General features: G+C 33.8%; 1 protein-coding gene across 1 annotated transcript in view; it reads left to right on the top strand.

Moving 5' to 3' along the window:
- The window catches only part of DCC (DCC netrin 1 receptor), a 766,352-nt gene that overhangs the window by 577,051 nt on the left and 172,102 nt on the right, over window positions 1-17,199 (top strand). Inside the window, exon 14 of the mRNA XM_042909706.1 lies at window positions 3,511-3,621. Within this exon, the coding sequence (XP_042765640.1) occupies window positions 3,511-3,621 (111 nt within the window). The remainder of the gene's footprint in view (window positions 1-3,510; window positions 3,622-17,199) is intronic.

Consider the following 17,199-nt stretch of genomic DNA (forward strand, 5'->3'; position numbering starts at 1 on the left):
AGTCACTTGGCTTAATTTATGTCAACCTTATTATCCTTATCTCTGAAGTGGGAGTAATAATGTATTTATGGCAAAATTATAGAGTGTGTGAAAATCAAGTCAGAAAGCAATTTGCAAATGTTATCTATTAAATGCTTAATTATATAAACTATTCTAAAAGCAGTCTGGCATTTGATTCTCAAAAGAACATTATAAGATGGAAAAGCAGGTATTATTACCTAACTTATATGGGAAATGGCAATTAAAAGAGCTTTCAGTACATCTAAACTTGCCCAGCTAAACTTGCAACCTAGATTTCTGAAGGTCATACATGGAATGTCTCTCTGAAAAGCTGAAATATCTCATTCCACTTCTCACCACTTCCTTCACTTATCTAGACATAGAAGAGGGTCGAGGTTTAATTCCGTTGGTAAAGGTTTCAGAAGACAGAATCAGAAGACTTGGATAAAGATATTTTAAAAGAAGATTTAGTTTTGGTTTATCCCTACAATGTAAAACTAGGGCTTATTTGTAGATAATATTGTAGTAAAGCAGATCAGTGCAATATAAGGAAGAACTTTTCCAACAAGAGAAACGGTTGAGTACATTCCCTCCCTTGGTGAACTTCTCATTCCAAAGGTATTCCTGCTTTATTTACAGGATCACTTTGTTAGATGTATATCCAAATAGCTCTAGATGGGTCATTTGAATAGACATTAATTAAGATCCTTTTTGATATTCGGATTGTATGTATATATTTAAACTTTTTTATACTTAATCTAGAATTTCTTAGGTGTTTCTAATGAGAAAGATTCCACAGCTATATTTTAGAATAAAATTAAAATTAAAAAAACATTTAAGCTAAAATATAATAGTTCAAAGAAATTAGGCAGGATTTTCAAAGGGACCTGGGCAGTAATGTATACAGCATATTAAACCTTCACTGGATATCAGAGAGGATCACATAAATAGCTCATCTTCCCTCCTTGGAAGAGGTATTTTGATCAGTAGGTTAGGCTGGTTAGGCAAGACTCCAGTGGGGAAATACTTAATGGATGGTCTCTAAATTGACCTATGATTTCACTTCAAAGAACTGTTAGTAGGTTTTTGTTTTACTCAAGACTGAATTAGTGATACTGACAGATCCTCAATGCAATATATATAAATAAAAATTTGGCAAAATTATAAAGAAATCTTTCTCTCTTCTAGTGAGGTATTTTACTACTCATATCTACTTTCTAGTGAGATGATTTAATAAATTCCTACTAAAAATTGATATATTCTGCACACAAAAAGTAACTTGATTTAGTCAAATGAATGGAACAGAATATAGGGCATTCAAAAAAGATTTCCATTTATATGTCAAAACATTGCATATGATAAGATGGCAGGTCATTCAGGGTTCAACCAGAGAATCAGAACCTGTGGAGATGTGTACTAAGGCGTTTATTACAAGGAATTGACTTAAATGATTGTGATGCCTGGCTAGGCCATTCCCAGTCCACAGAGCAGGCCATAAGAAAGGCAGGCTGAAATTCTCGGGCTGAAGTTGCTGTCTGCAGGTGAAATTTCTTCTTCAGGGAAGCCTTACTTCTGCTCTTAAGAACTTTCACTGGTTTGAAGCTGCCCCCTCCCCAATTATCTAAGATAATATCCTTTGCTTAAAATCAACTGAATATGGACTTTAGTCACATCTATAATATAACACCTCAAATTAGTGTTTGAAAACTGAGGACTTCAGTCTAACCAAGTTGAATAAAACTGATCATTACAGATGGTATTCCTAATCACTAGTGGAGATGGTATTAATACAATTGCCCATCCTTTTCAAAGAAAAATAAAATTAAATTTTACTTAATATAAAAGAATATATTCTTGATGGTCTAAAACTATGTCAGATAAGACCATTATGAGAGCCATGAGGTACAATGATTAGGTAAGCATTTGTTCCCAGAATTCTCTCCCTATTATTTTCCATGTCCTGGAAACTACAATCAATCCACAATCCCTTTGCCTTAGTAATTAACAATGGTGCCTATGAAAAGGTGCAAAATGTTAACAAATTCAGATCAACATCATGTGAACTAAGGGACAAATCAAAGTGAGCACAAACCTATTGAGCCATGACAAAGGCCTTTTGTTCAAAAGCATCCATTTGCTGCCTTCCTAATGATGTTAGATATTATATTTTAACCTAGTATTTTTGGGTATGTTAAGTGCTTCCTTAGTGGATCTTTCAACAGCTGCTTTCTGTGTGTGCATTCCATGTGTCGGTGTAATGGAATCTATGGGTATATAGATAAAATACCAGTAATAACAAAAACAGCAACAGTTCTAACTATTCTCAGTCTATTTCTTTATGGAGCTTCTAGTCTATCTTATGAAATTAGAAGCCTCTTAAAGAGACAGCATTTTGTGTCATAGATACTTTTGTGTGGGTGAATTTATCAAATTGTCTTCTCTAATAGTACAATTTATTGAAGGTAACTGCTATGGACGTTAACAAGTCCATCTAACCATCACTTAAAACATTATCTCCAATTAATAATAAATTAGAATTCCCCTAAAGACCAAGATTTACTCATCTGCCTATGCAAAGATATACAAATTTGTAACTGTGTACATGATAAGCATCATTTCTCCAATAGTTTATTTTCTTTATGAATTTTTCTTGTTACCAAATATTTGTGCCATTTTAGATTAACAAAATATAGATTGTAATTTAAATTTACCAGGGTTGTTCAACTTTGGAGATTTAAGGACTTGTCAGTTTAAGCCAAGTCCTCATTGTCTGAAGAAAGTCACATGGTTTTTTAGCAAGTGTAATTTGTTTTACAATAATTTGTCATGGTAATGAGCTGCTTTGAGATTTAGCTAAAAGGACTATTACTTACATAAAAATTTATACATATCACACTAATGATCCATGGGCCATCTCTTATCAACCTGTATTCTGTGTGCTCTCTAAAAAATAAGCCCTGATGTACAATATTATATGCCCAAGTTATCATGGAGATAGACTTTCTTCATGCTTCTAGTATGGACAGTGATGCAAAATAAAGTATGCCTTGTGATAAAAGGCCTAGTATTTTCTGCTTAAGTGCAGTGGCTTTGGATTCTTCTTTCTTGGCTCAAAGAAAACATAATCACTGACCTTGAATAAATGATGGAGACATAAATTTTTAGGATGACTGTTCTTGATTTATAGACAGGCCTCTTCTAGACTGTGAGAAAAAATGATCCTTGCTATTTTTGATTATTTCTTCATCGTTCATATTTTATATTCTGCATCTGCCCTGAAGCTATTTTCAGGGATACATTTTTATAAACTAGGAAAAAATAAATGAGAATATGTGAAAAATAATTTGATTTCTTGCTGTACTATTTCTGCCCTTTTGACCAAAATAATAATCACCACAACAATCACAAACCATGTAAAGATGTCTACTGTTTTGAAAACTCTTGAAAATAAGCTAGAAATACTTTTTATTCAATAACTTTTTTTCCCCTTTCTGGAACATTCTCTTATAGGACTGGAGAAAGGAAGTCAGTATAGTTTCCAAGTGTCAGCCATGACAGTTAATGGCACTGGACCACCTTCCAACTGGTATACAGCAGAGACTCCTGAGAATGATCTGGATGGTAAGACCGATCCCAATCACTGTCACTTTGATTTCTATTTTCTTTGTTACTTCAGCTTCAAAGGCTCCCTTATTAGAAGTTGATGAACTCCAATACTGGGGATGTTTATTCCTTCTATATCATTCAATGCAAGACAAAACAAAATATAAAATACAAAATCCTCAGTAGATTCTTCAACAATACCATATAAAATTATGTATTAATTACATTCTTCATGAGTTATTTTTTTCAAGATAATTTGAAATTATGTTTTTTAAATTTATCTTATTGAATAATCAACCTTAAAATTTTCTTCATAGGAATTGCTACAATTCCTAATAATAATCATGAAATACAATTACTTTACCCTTGCCCTTTTATGATGCTTCTGCAAAATAGCAATATGTATTTTTTGTTTGCTTGTGGTATGGTCGTTAATATTTGACATTTCATCTTTTTAAAACAAGGAATAATCTGCCTTGTTTGCTTAATCATCTGCCTAGTTGTCTTAAGACATTTGTGGATGAGATACTGAGATTTTTATAAAAGTCATGTATCAGTAATTTAAATATAAGCAAAATCTTCAAAATTAGAAGATGAGAAATAGTGTTTGAAATGAAAACATCATGACTGATAGGAAAAAAATTAAGAGGAATGGGTAATACAAGCAACAGAAAGAAAGTGTAAATAATAAAGCAGAAATATATGATGAAGAATTAGAATTACAAATTGAAGAAGTAGAAATTTATGAAAAGAAGAGGTACTTGAAAAAGAAATTAGTTATGATCAGTACACTTAAGCTAAGGGATTAAAACCAAGACCAAAAAAAACAAACCACATATGTATTGCAAATGAGACTGTCTAAATCACTGACAATGAAATACTCTTACTCCTTCACTGGCAGACCTGAAAGCATCCAAGTTACTGCAAGATGAACATTTCTATGTCCCTTCCCTTTGTCTCCTTTTGCTCTCTTGCTCCTTCCCTCACTTTTATTCTCGTCCCCGTTCTTGCATTGTCCTCTCTCCAGTTTGTCTCCCCTTGTTCCTTGAACTCCTCCTTCTTATTTTTCTCTTTCTTGATCTTTCCCTTCTCTAAGTAATTCACTATCACTCATGAGTTTCATGTAATCATAGATTCCACTTTACAAAATAATTAATGTGGCAGTGAAACAATCAATAAATGCCATTTCCACAATAATGGTAATTCCTACCACGTGACAGCACATTAAAGAATATTCGTAGGAAACTAAGTAGCTTTGAGGGTATAATAGTAGATAGAAGGCATGACCTTCTCCTTGTGGAGTTTAAAGTATAGCAAAGAAAAACAGACATCCCAGGTGAAGTCATAGGAAATTGCCATTTCATAGTTCAAACTTTGTTGAGTAGTGGAAATATCCTATCTATCAACATAGAATGAATAGATAAATTGATAGGCAAACAGACATATAGAAGGCTTGCATTTAAACTGAGACTGGAGGGAGGAAGAGGAGTTTGGAGTGCAAAAGCATACATTACAAACTGAGGGAGGAAGTGTGGAGGGCAAGTTGAATGCAGTTCTGAAGTCAAGATGGACCAAGATACTATTTGAGGCCTGAAAAAAGACTATCAAGACTGAAACACAAGGATGACACATGTTGAGGTTTGTAAGATAGCAGGTTCTAAATTGGGCAAGACCAAATTAAGGATCTTGAACTTTGTCCTAAGAATGTCATTAAAGCAATAATGTGCTTTATCCTAAGCAAGTCATTACAGGACTTTTTTAAAATAGTGACTTAATTATGTTTTCATTTTGAAGAGATTACTGTGGCTGAAGCATAAACAATTGTATTCGATTAGACAACCATGGGCCAACTCAGGACAACCTTGGAGGTAAAGTTAGATTTTATTGGGAAAGAAACTCGGGGCTTAGAAGATTTGTCTTCATCTTTATAAATTGAAAAGTTGTGGAGCTGCACAAAGTCACACTTCATAAAGCTTATATCCTTCACTAATATATTAGAGAACATTCATGTATTTACTTATTCAACATATATTTCTTATATATATCAGGCATTATTTTAGGTACCAGAGGTTAAGCGATAAATAAGGTCCCTACTCTCGAGGGGTATAAATTTATTGAGATAGAGGTGGATAGTGATAAATGTTCTGAAGAAAAATAAAGCATGGTAGAGGGAATAGCAAAAGATTAGGGAGTACTGTTTTATGTAGGGTACTGAGACAATCTCTCTGATGAGGTAAAATATGATCACAGACCTTAAGGCAGTGAGGGAGGCAGCCATAGGAATAGGTCAGACAAGAGTCCCCCAGGTAGAATAGCAAAAACAGACATCCTGAGGCTAGAGCCCAATTGTTGGCTGAAGTATGGGGAGGAGGTCAGGATGGCTTGGTATAAAGACATGAGGATGTGCTCTGCTTTATTTAAGGAATAAAAGGACAATTCTGATAAACTACATAATACCTTACTTTTCTATTTACTTGAGAAATAACTTTGAAAGTTTATATACTTGTCCTTTATCCTCTCATTTACCTTTATGAGGTATATATTATTAGCCTTACTTTTAAAGGACAGTAACTTAAGCTAAGAAAGTTAAACTAACTTAATCAAGTCATTAAGGTAGAAATTGTGGATCTGAAACTCAGGACCTAGTTTTGTAAGCCAAATGTCCAATACAGACCATCGTAGGAAAGCCTCCACTAATCCTCTAGAACTGACCCAGTGACAATAAAAGACAGTGATTCAAGGCAGAAGATTCTAAGAAATGAGGTCATATCATTTACCCAAACCTAAGGGACTATATCTCTTACTGGAAGGAGTGAAAATAAATGGAGCAGAGGTGCCGAAGGTCCTATAAAATATCCAGGATGGATGGGGCTCTCCACTTGACTTATGTGCTCTTTCTTCTCACTCCAAATGACTCACAATCTAGTGGAACCAAAATGTAAAATCACAGCCTCTGGGATAGCGCAAAACTTCTATTTAACTGTCTGCTTTTTATATCCATGCAATCTTAATATACTCCAATCCATACATCTGTTTTAATCGAGAATCTCTATGCTTTGTTCATGAATAGAGTCTTAATAAATACTGCCTAATTGGATTTTTTAACATCTCTATACTCTTGGCTTAATAATGCCCCTCTTCTGCATGCAACATTCTTGCTTACTTTTTTTCCTTTCTTGAGTATTGATGCATTTATTATGAAATATAATTAAGAACTTATAGTGTGCCCCATCATGGGGAGTACAAACATGGAAGAGATAGGAACAGTTATCTTGAGAGATAAACAGGTGATGGCTGCACTGATTGAAAAGACTTCATGAAAACAAAAAGTGCTTGAACTAAAAACTTCAGGAAAAGGAGGTTGACTAAGATTACAAGGAGTGTAGGAGCACCTGGATGGCTCAGTCAGTTAAGCTTCTGACTTCGGCTCAGGTCATGATCTCACAGCTTGTGGGCTCGAGCCCCACGTCGGACTCTCTGCTGACAGCTCAGAGCCTGGAGCCTGCTTGGGATTCTGCTTCTCTCTCTCTCTGCCCCTCCCCTGCTCACACTCTGTCTCTCTCTCTCTCTCTCAAAAAAATAAACATTAAAAAAAAGATTACAAGGAGGGTGTGTAGGACAGCATAGTAGATATTCTTCAAAAAGGCCTTTAGGAAAATTATTTCTGCCATGATTAGTTTAAAATGCATCCTCACTCATCCAAGTGCTACTCATTTACCAGTCAATTATCTTAACATATTTCAAATAATACCCCTTTTCTTATTCTTTTACTTCTTTATTTGGATTATAATTACTTAGACAATCCTTGTCCTTGTCCGTAGTGTACATGTTAGCAATCCAAAAAGGTAAATAAAAAATTAATAGAAGAAAACTAATGGAATTGACGCTTCTTATACATAATACTGTTCTGGATTATGACTTGAAATTGTTCACTCTTAAAACATGATAGAAACAGCCATTTTAGGGCACTAACTATATGAGTGTGCAACAGATATGGTTCACCTACTTTGTCAAACGGTGTTTCGTTGGCTGTAAGAAATTAATAGGATCATATATATTTGCTCCTAAGGCCTTTGTAATTTATTGACCCATAACCTCTTTTCACTGATACTCCTCTAAACTGATTTCAATTTCTCTTCCTTCCTCCTGTTTTTCTTATCTTGAATGCATCATTCAAATCTTAAAAAGTGTTACCCTTGGTAGGAATCAGTATTTGGACAAATGGACAAGCTCAGAAGTGGTCATAAATAGCTCCAAAGAATACACAGCCTGATGGCTTGTTCTATTTCCATATGTAAATGCAGAAATATAAATATATGTAAATATATTTAAGCTAAGGGAATTTTCTTTAAATAGTCATCTCATTTCAACTCATTCATGTAAGTGTTTAAATCATAAAATAAGATATAAACAGCTTCTACTATATAGCTTTCATGGCTAATGTAAGAAAGTTTTGAGTCCTAAAATCAGATATTTCCGTATAGAATTGCTTTGATTTCCCTTCAATAATAGATAAGGGGGAAGCAGCCATTTTGGAAACCACCAGAAATGGGAAGCATTCTTTGTGGTAGTCAAGGAAATTTCTATTGGGAGGGAAGTGCAGTGTTAGCCCTCCCTAGGTGCATCCTGTTACATAAAATTTTTCCCTCTTGCCTTAGAGTCTCCTGGTGAACTCCAAGGAGATGTTCTACTTGTTAGGGTGGTAGCTGAGCCCTGCCAGTCACTCAGGAGAGACAGTAGGAAGTACAGACAGTTCAAAGCAATCCCTTCTTCTTCCGTGACTTCTGTAATTCCTCTTGCATCCTCCACTCGGCTTAATCCTTGTGAGGATCAACAGTAACTTGTAGAAAAACTCCAATTCCTTATGGGATTGTCCTTTTAATTAGGATGTTTTGCTAAAGAAATTATAGAGCCAAACCTCACTGTTCCAGGCTCCCTGAAAGCATGTTTGCTGTTGTTACCAACAGCTGGAAAGTTTTAAAATATTTATTTTGTGCCTCAAATTTTCAACTTAAAGAAACAAGATCATTAGAATTCCCCAAAGTTCTTATGTAAATGTCTTGCATAAGGATATGAGAGAATTTGTGATGAAGTTCAGCAAGGTATCCTCCAGGAAATTGAGCGTGGGGATCAGTTTGTGCTGCTTCCCCCCACTCCCCGCCTAATTTTGAAGTGAACAGGTAGAAATCGTGATTTGCAATCAATAATGATGTAATTTAAAATTAAACTTCTACCCTAAAATGGAGGAGGTTGGCCAGCAAAAATTATCCATACAGAGGGACTCCTGAAAGTGCAACTAGGTGATGTAGCAAAAACTGTGAACCTGGGAGCAGGCTCTAATTTCCTGCCCTCAGGAAAGAGATAATTAGCCCTATTAGCCTGATTGAGTGAGGGTAAAAGGAGGTTACTGCAAATGCATTTCATTTGAGAAGTCAGCCACGAAGCAATTCCTGTGTTTTCGTACCTGCGTGATATATGTTATTCTTCAAGAACATGGTTTTGAGCAGGAACACATGAAAGCTTACTTCCAGAATAATAATAAAATCTAAAATGATGAGACCACTGTGAAAGAAAGAACACCACCTATTAAAGTTGTCATCTTCATTAAAAAAAAAACAAAAACAAAAACAAAAAACAGGGTATGAGAAGTGGAAAATCTCTAGGTAGAAGAATGAGAAATGAGAAAAATAAATTTTGGGCTAAATGGAAGAACTTGAAGAATAGAAAAAGAAAGGAAGAAGGAAAGGAAAAAGGAAGGAAAGATGGAAGGAAGGCCAGTAAAATATATGTGTGAATTGTGGTAGGCTGAATAATAAATAGGCTCCCTCTCCAAAATGTCCATGTCCTAATTCCTGGAATCTGTGAATATGTTAGTTTACATGGCAAGAAAGATTTTGTAGATGTTAGTAAATTAAGGATTGTGAGACAAGAGATTATTCAGGATTATCCAGGTGGGCCCGATGTACTCACAAAGGTCATTCTAACAGGGAAGTAAGAAGAGTATCAAAGGTTGATGTCACAACAGAAGCAAAAGTTGGAGTGATGTAAAGCCAGGGGCCAAGGAAGGTGGGAAATCTCTAGAAGTTGGAGAAGGCAAGAAAGCAGTCATTCCTGATGCCCCGAGAAGGAACATTCTCCTGGGTTGACATCTATATATTACCTCCCTGAGACCAATACTGGAGTTCTAACTTCTAGAAATGTGACATACAGAATTTGTGTTGTTTTAAGCCTCTAAACTTGTGGTAATTTAAACCACTAAGTATAGCAGTAATAGTATTTGCCAGAAAAAAAAATATTTTGGTGTCATTTGGGTAACTGAAAAAGATAAGTACAGTAGACCCTTGAAAAATGCCAAGGTTAAGCACACTGCCCCCCGTGCAGTTGAAAATTCACATATAACTTTAGTTTCTCCAAAACTTAACTACTAAAAGTTTACTGTTGACTGTAAGACTTAGTTAACAGAGTCAGTTAACACATATTCTCTATGGTGTATGTATTATATACTGCATTCTTAGAATAAAGTAAGCTAGAGAAAAAATGTTATTAAGAAAATCAAAAGAAAGACAAAATACACTTATATTACTGTATTTATTGAAAAAGTATCTGCATGTAAGTGGACCTGTACAGTTCAAACCCACATTGTTCAAGGCCCAACTGTATGCTTGTATCAAAATAAAAGTTTGCATCAAATATTATAAATCAGTTTGTGTTTTTAGTTTCCTATTAGCCAAAAGGTATGCAACAATAAGCACTAAGCTTGAAATAGAAAAATAGGTAAAGAAAAGGGAAACACAATATATATAAATGAGAGGCTCAAAAATCTAGAATTTCAGAGTCTGAACATTTAATGAAAGCCGAAATTGAGCAAGGACCAGAGATAAACAGTATGGTCTATGATGATACTCTTACCTAATAGATAGCTAAAGAAATAAGCTAAGGCCCAAAATTGTCTAAGATTTGATAGAAGATAAACACCATGGCAAATTGCATATCCACCCAAGAATTGGTTTTTAAAAAATACTTTAAAATATGTATTTTTAAGGGCATCTGAATAGCTCAGTTGATTAAGGATCCAACTCTTAATTTCTGCTCCGATCGTGATCTCACCATTTGTGAATTCGAGCCCCACGTCACACTCTGCACTGATAGCACAGAGCCTGCTTGGGATTCTCTCCCTCTCTCTCTGACCCTCCCCTATAAGCTTGCTCTCTTTCTCTCTCAAATTTAATAAAATAAAATAAAAATAAATATATATATATATATTCTAAATTATTGGAAAAATAAGAATAAATAATGTGTTATGTAGCAAAGTACAGAAAATAAAGTTGTTAGTAAGGAAAAATGGAAAACGCTCTTAGATGAGAGAAATTCTAAAATTTAATAAAACTGAACTGACTTCCCTTTGTAAAAGGGACTTTCAGATCCTGTTAAAAACAAAATGAAATTATATATTTTTAAGACAAAGGCAAAAATATTAAAGGAAAATTGGGCAAAGAATTAACAGGACACAAGTTGATAGGATTCCAGGGTAATGATGACATCACATACATACAACAGGCATACATACACATGTGCATATACATGTATGCATGCAAACGTACACACATGCATACGTGCACACAGAGACACAGACATATGTATACACAGGCATATAGATGCACATGCACACAGACATACACACAGACATATGTACACAAACACCCACATGCACACATACATGCATGGAATGGATGTATAATTTTATATTGACAACTACAAATAAATATATAAGTCACAAAACTTCAAGTCCCAAATATGCAACTCTTAAAGTACATAAACAATATATTTTCCAAAAAATTCAAAACACCAAGCTCCATCTGAGAAAGTTTTTTTTTAAATGCTTGGAACAACAAAGGGGCACCTGGGTGGCTCAGTCGGTTAAGCATCCGACTTCGGCTCAGGTCATGATCTCGCGGTCCTTGAGTTTGAGCCCCACGTCAGGCTCTGTGCTGACAGTTCAGAGCCTGGAGCCTGTTTCAGATTCTGTGTCTCCCTCTTTCTCTGACCCTCCCCTGTTCATACTCTCTCTCTCTCTGTCTCAAAAATAAATAAACGTTAAAAAATTTTAAAAAAATAATAAATGCTTGGAACAACATAAAAATACATACTGATAGAAAAAATAAAAGAGAACTTGAAAAACAAAACATGGAATGAGAAAACTTAACATGCTTCAATCATAATTCCAAAGGAAAATAAAGAATGGAGGAAAAATAAATTTTGAAGAGATAAGTGATAATTTTCCAGAATTGATGAAGTATATGGATTATCAGATTCAGGAATAATGCTTTACCTTTGATACATTGTACAATACCAAAGATAAAGACAAAAGAATAGCTTAAAATGCCCAAGGAGAGATTACTTCTTTAGGGACTATAATTATACTGATGAAGATTCCCCTATAGCAACAATTAAAGCAGAAAACAATGAAATATCTTCAAAGTGCTGATAAAAAAGTTACTGTCATTGGGGCGCCTGGGTGGCGCAGTCGGTTAAGCGTCCGACTTCAGCCAGGTCACGATCTCGCGGTCCGTGAGTTCGAGCCCCGCGTCAGGCTCTGGGCTGATGGCTCGGAGCCTGGAGCCTGTTTCCGATTCTGTGTCTCCCTCTCTCTCTGCCCCTCCCCGGTTCATGCTCTGTCTCTCTCTGTCCCAAAAATAAAATAAAAAAAACGTTGAAAAAAAAAAAATTAAAAAAAAAAAAAAAAGTTACTGTCATTAAAGAATTGTATATCCAACTAAACAACTATTCAAGGAAAGGAGGCATAAAGAAAAATAGACAACCACCACCATCCTTTTTATAAAGAATGTACATTTTTTTAAAAAGATAAAGAAAATGACTAGAGGGATTATTAGAAAAGTGATTAACAAAATCATGTGACATATGGGTACATCTGAGCAAATCATGGCCATCTAAAAGAAAAATTATGTTTTGGAGAGTTTAAAAAGTTGGTGAATATTAGGTAACAAAGAAGAGGGAGATCGTGGAGGTTAAACAGTTTTGAAATTGTTTTTATGATGTTCTCATGAAAAGAAATGATATAATTAACTTCAGACTACAAGTTATATGTGATCTCAAAATTGAAAATCTTACAACCGGAAGGATATAGAGTATATCATTTTGTATCAGGTAGAGAAAAAATAAAATAGAGGAAGGGGCTCTTTAGGTTATACAAATGAGGTCATAAAAATGAAAAATAATAATTTATTATGAACAAATGGAAAATTAAAAGTGCATAATAAAGTCATAGAAATAAACTTTAATGTAGTAACAACAATAAGTGTATCAGACTCACCAGTTCAAGGATTCCATTACTTAATGGAATTTTGAAAACATCTATGTCTATAGTACTTTCAGTTGGCAAAATTTATAAATATTAAAACATGAAAAAGTTGAAAATAAAGAGATGAGACAAAATACCAGTCATCCTAACAAAAAACATGTGTAGGTTTTTCTCTGGTAATTTTCTTAAGGCCAAAAACATCTTTAGGGGTAGAGTCACTATTAATGGTAAAAGGATTGAGTTATTGAAAATATGTAAATTGTTGAAGAAATATGTATTACTTATAAATATATGGCTTTTATAACAAATTTATACTATTAAAGCAAATCTTGACAGATCTTTATGAAAAAATTTACAAACATTTTAGTACACATTCATCAGTATAGAATCAGTAAATGTATACAGTTGTAGCTAGAAAATACAACAAACCAACACAAGTCTCACCATCTAAAGATGATCAGATTATCACCTTAACACTCTAATACATATCCTTTAATTTCTTTCATTATACACATGTCAGTATACACATACATGCATAAAATATTTATATAATTAAAAATATATAGATGTAACTAAAATGAGAATATATGATGCTTACTGTTCTTCAAACTTCTGTTTTCAATTATTTTCATTGTTATCTTTGCAGATTATGATTTTACCTAAAATCCTGATCATATTCAAATTTCTTCAGTGAACCCCAAAAAACATTTTTTACAGATCATTTGTGCAAACTAGAATTGAATCTAGGATTACACACTATATACAGTTTTTATATCCCTTAAGGCGCTCAATCTACCATAATTCCTTTTCTCCTACTATGATTTATTGAAAAGACAAGCTTTTGGTCCTCTATTTTAAACAACCCTAATATTTGTTTTTTTCTAATTATTTCTTGTTTCATTTAATTTTTTCCTCTAAGGTCTGTAGCTTTGTAAACTGAAAGCTATATATAAAGACCAGTGTTATATTTGGAGATTTTTACACATCTCTCAGAATAGGAAAAAAATGAAAAAGCAAGGAATGTGGAAGATTTACCTTTCATAATTGAAATATGCACAGTTACAGAATTGCATATTTTTTCCTAAGCATCCAAAAAATATTTAGTATTTGGCTGTAAGAAAATGGGTATTAAAGTTCTTGGATAATACTAAATTCATTCATTGATCACAGTGTAATGAGACTAATAGTCAATAATAATATGATATCCAATATGTTTGGAAATACAAAAATATTCTTCCAAGTAATTCGTTGGTCCAAAAGAAACCATATTATATCTAGAATGTAACTTTTAGCACCTGATATCTAAGCAATCTTGTTTATTTGTGTACCTATTAGATTAAAAATACAGTGAAAATTTTATAAAATTGATTTTTTTCACTTTCAACAAATGCAGAAATTATTTTTGTTTGGCTATTATTTGATAAAATTCTTGGTTAAAATCAATAACATGCCATTTAAAATGCATTCAAGTTAAAGATACCAATTCGAGGGTAAGAAGTGGGGTCTACACCAATGAGCTCGCAAATGCGGTCCTCTGGTGATATAACAATGTTAGTATATGATTTTATGCACAGAGGAACGTAGGTTGTAGGTGGCATGTCATGAAAAAGTATTTCTTTCACATGGGCTTTTGATAGGAGCCATCCATGATATGCTGGGTTATTAGTTGACAAAAAGACTTGCAAATGAGATGAGCCATTGGTATAACAGCCAATCCATCATGAAATTGAAGAATCCAGCCCCTTATTCTCATTCAAGTAGAATTCATCTTACATATAAGGAGTGTTGTAGGCAAAGCCAAATTGAGTTTGAAATCAATTTAAAATCTGCTTTTGTTCTTGGGCAAGTGGTTGTTCAAAATCTCAGCACTCCACCATACAAACGATGTACAAATTATTTAGATTTGGATAAATGTTCGAAAAAGTTTTAAGTCCTTTCCTTAGCCATAGCACACTTTTTAGTATCCTCATGAAATGTTTAATCCCCTTATGACTTCCTTGACTTTTTCTAAGTATAATGTAGTATATAAGGTGGTGGGGTTTGAAATCTTAATAACTAGGTTTGACTTCTGCTCCACTCACTGTATTATCATGCACAAGTAACTTAACTTCCCTAAGACCTGAGTTTTCTCATCTGTAAATAGGGTGTAACAACAGTATCTATCTCAACGGATCTCTGTAAGAATTAACAATGATAATGGAAATAAAGTACTCAGAAATGTATCTGATATATATTAAGCACTCAACAAATGCTTATTGTTACTGATTTTCATATATTAGATCTCAAACTTTAACAGTGGTATGAAATACTAATACCATTGGTCCTATGAATCTTTTTCTTGTTCATGATGATAAAACTCTGTTGTCTGCATTAGGGAATAGATGTATTTCTTCTGATGCAAAAGCAGGGCATACACTCACTGTGTCTTAAAATCCCACCATCTAATTCAAGTATAATTTAATGGGACATCATCATATGTCATATGCAAGAGGGCATTTTGTAAAATTAGTCAGTCATTACCAGTTTCTTAAAAATTTGTGTTAATATGTGAGTATAAGGAAACTTTCAAAATGTTATTATTTTGTAAGAAACTAAAAGCAAGCATTCTGCTAAATAGTAAAATACTAAATACATTGTCCTTAAAATCCAAATAAACCAGGGAAGTTTCCTACTATTTTTATTATTCAACAGTGTAGAGGTTTTGATAAGAAATAAACACACAAAAAAACTTAAAAAGCTATATGTCATTACAGAAGGAAAGAAATGTTATTTTTATGAACAGTGTGATTGCATATTTGGAAATTCCAAGAAACTACATTAAAAAACTATTAGAATTAATAAGAAAATTTAATATTAAAATTATATGTATATATACTTATATACATATACATATCTATGTATACACACAAAAAAATAGTTTTTTTATACTTGGCAATAATTAGTTCAAACATTAAAAAGAAAAGAAATGGATTCATATGGAAACCTAAAATATGATATCTAAGCCTAAATTTAACAAACTAAATGTATATGAAGAAAATAACATTTTATTAAAAGATATAAAATAAGACATGAATAATAGAAATATATTCCTTGATACAAAATGTTACCATATCAATGCTTCTTCCCAAATTAATGATTAAGTTAATAAATACAACTCCAATCAGAATGTACTTCATATGGAAGAATAAATGTAAAAGAATTCCGAGAAAATTTGAAAAGTAGAATAAACATTAACATTTACAATAAAACATGATTTAAAAATCAATATAGTACTGTCTGGCAACGAAATAGACAAGTAGATCCATGTAACAGAATATAGAGGACAGAAATATTTCTTGCTATATTTGAGAAATAAACTTTAAAATGAATTTGGCATTTCAATGAGCAGATTATTCAATAAATGGCATTGAGACTATTGCCAGTACTCCTAGTAGAGCATAAAGTTGTCTTTCCCCTATACCAAACTAGTTGGCAGTGGTTGATTCTAGTGATGGACTTGAAGGCAAAGGAAAGCAAAGCTATCACTTCTCATATAAATCAAAAATAGAAAGGTCAAGGATGGTTTTAAAAATTTTGTTGTTGCTTTCTTCCTTTGGTATTTTCAAGTATAATAAAGATGGAGGGCTCAAACACACATCCTATATGCACCTGGAGGTGGTGAGATGAGGTGAGCTGATCTCTCAAGGTATCATTCCTACTATAGGAGATTGTGTTCTCCCTCTTGTGTTCTTCACATTGGGACTGGTACCCATATCCACCAGTCATCTAAGCCAGCAGGTTCCCCATCCTCAACTCCTCCATTATCACTTCCTACCAATATACCCAGTACCTGCAATTTCTACCTCCCTAACACGCCTGGAATTCATGCCCTCCTCTGATCCACCACTCTAGTTTATGTCAGCCTGTCAGCCTTTGTCACCTGCAAATAGCCTCCCACCTGGTCTTCTGTGGGAAGACACCAGTTTGCTCCTCTCTGGACTCCATCATGCTGTCAGAGTGATTTTTCTTAACCAGATATGATGAGGTTATTTCTCTATTCAAATTCTCCTTGTTGTGGCCCTGCCCATAACCTCAAGTTTGACATTCTATCACATCTTTGCATATGTATGCATCCCTCCAGATGCACTCCATTATATCTCATACTTTTTAACACTTAGTGTTTCCTCTGCCAGAGTGCCCTTTCACATGACTTCACACCTACTTCTACTTCAAAACTCACTGAATGTTTTGCTTCTAGGAGGCTTCTTTCATCTGAGCTGCATCCAGATGTCTTTCCT

This window comes from Panthera leo, chromosome D3 (assembly GCF_018350215.1).
Source record: "Panthera leo isolate Ple1 chromosome D3, P.leo_Ple1_pat1.1, whole genome shotgun sequence".
Taxonomy (NCBI): Eukaryota; Metazoa; Chordata; class Mammalia; order Carnivora; family Felidae; genus Panthera; species Panthera leo.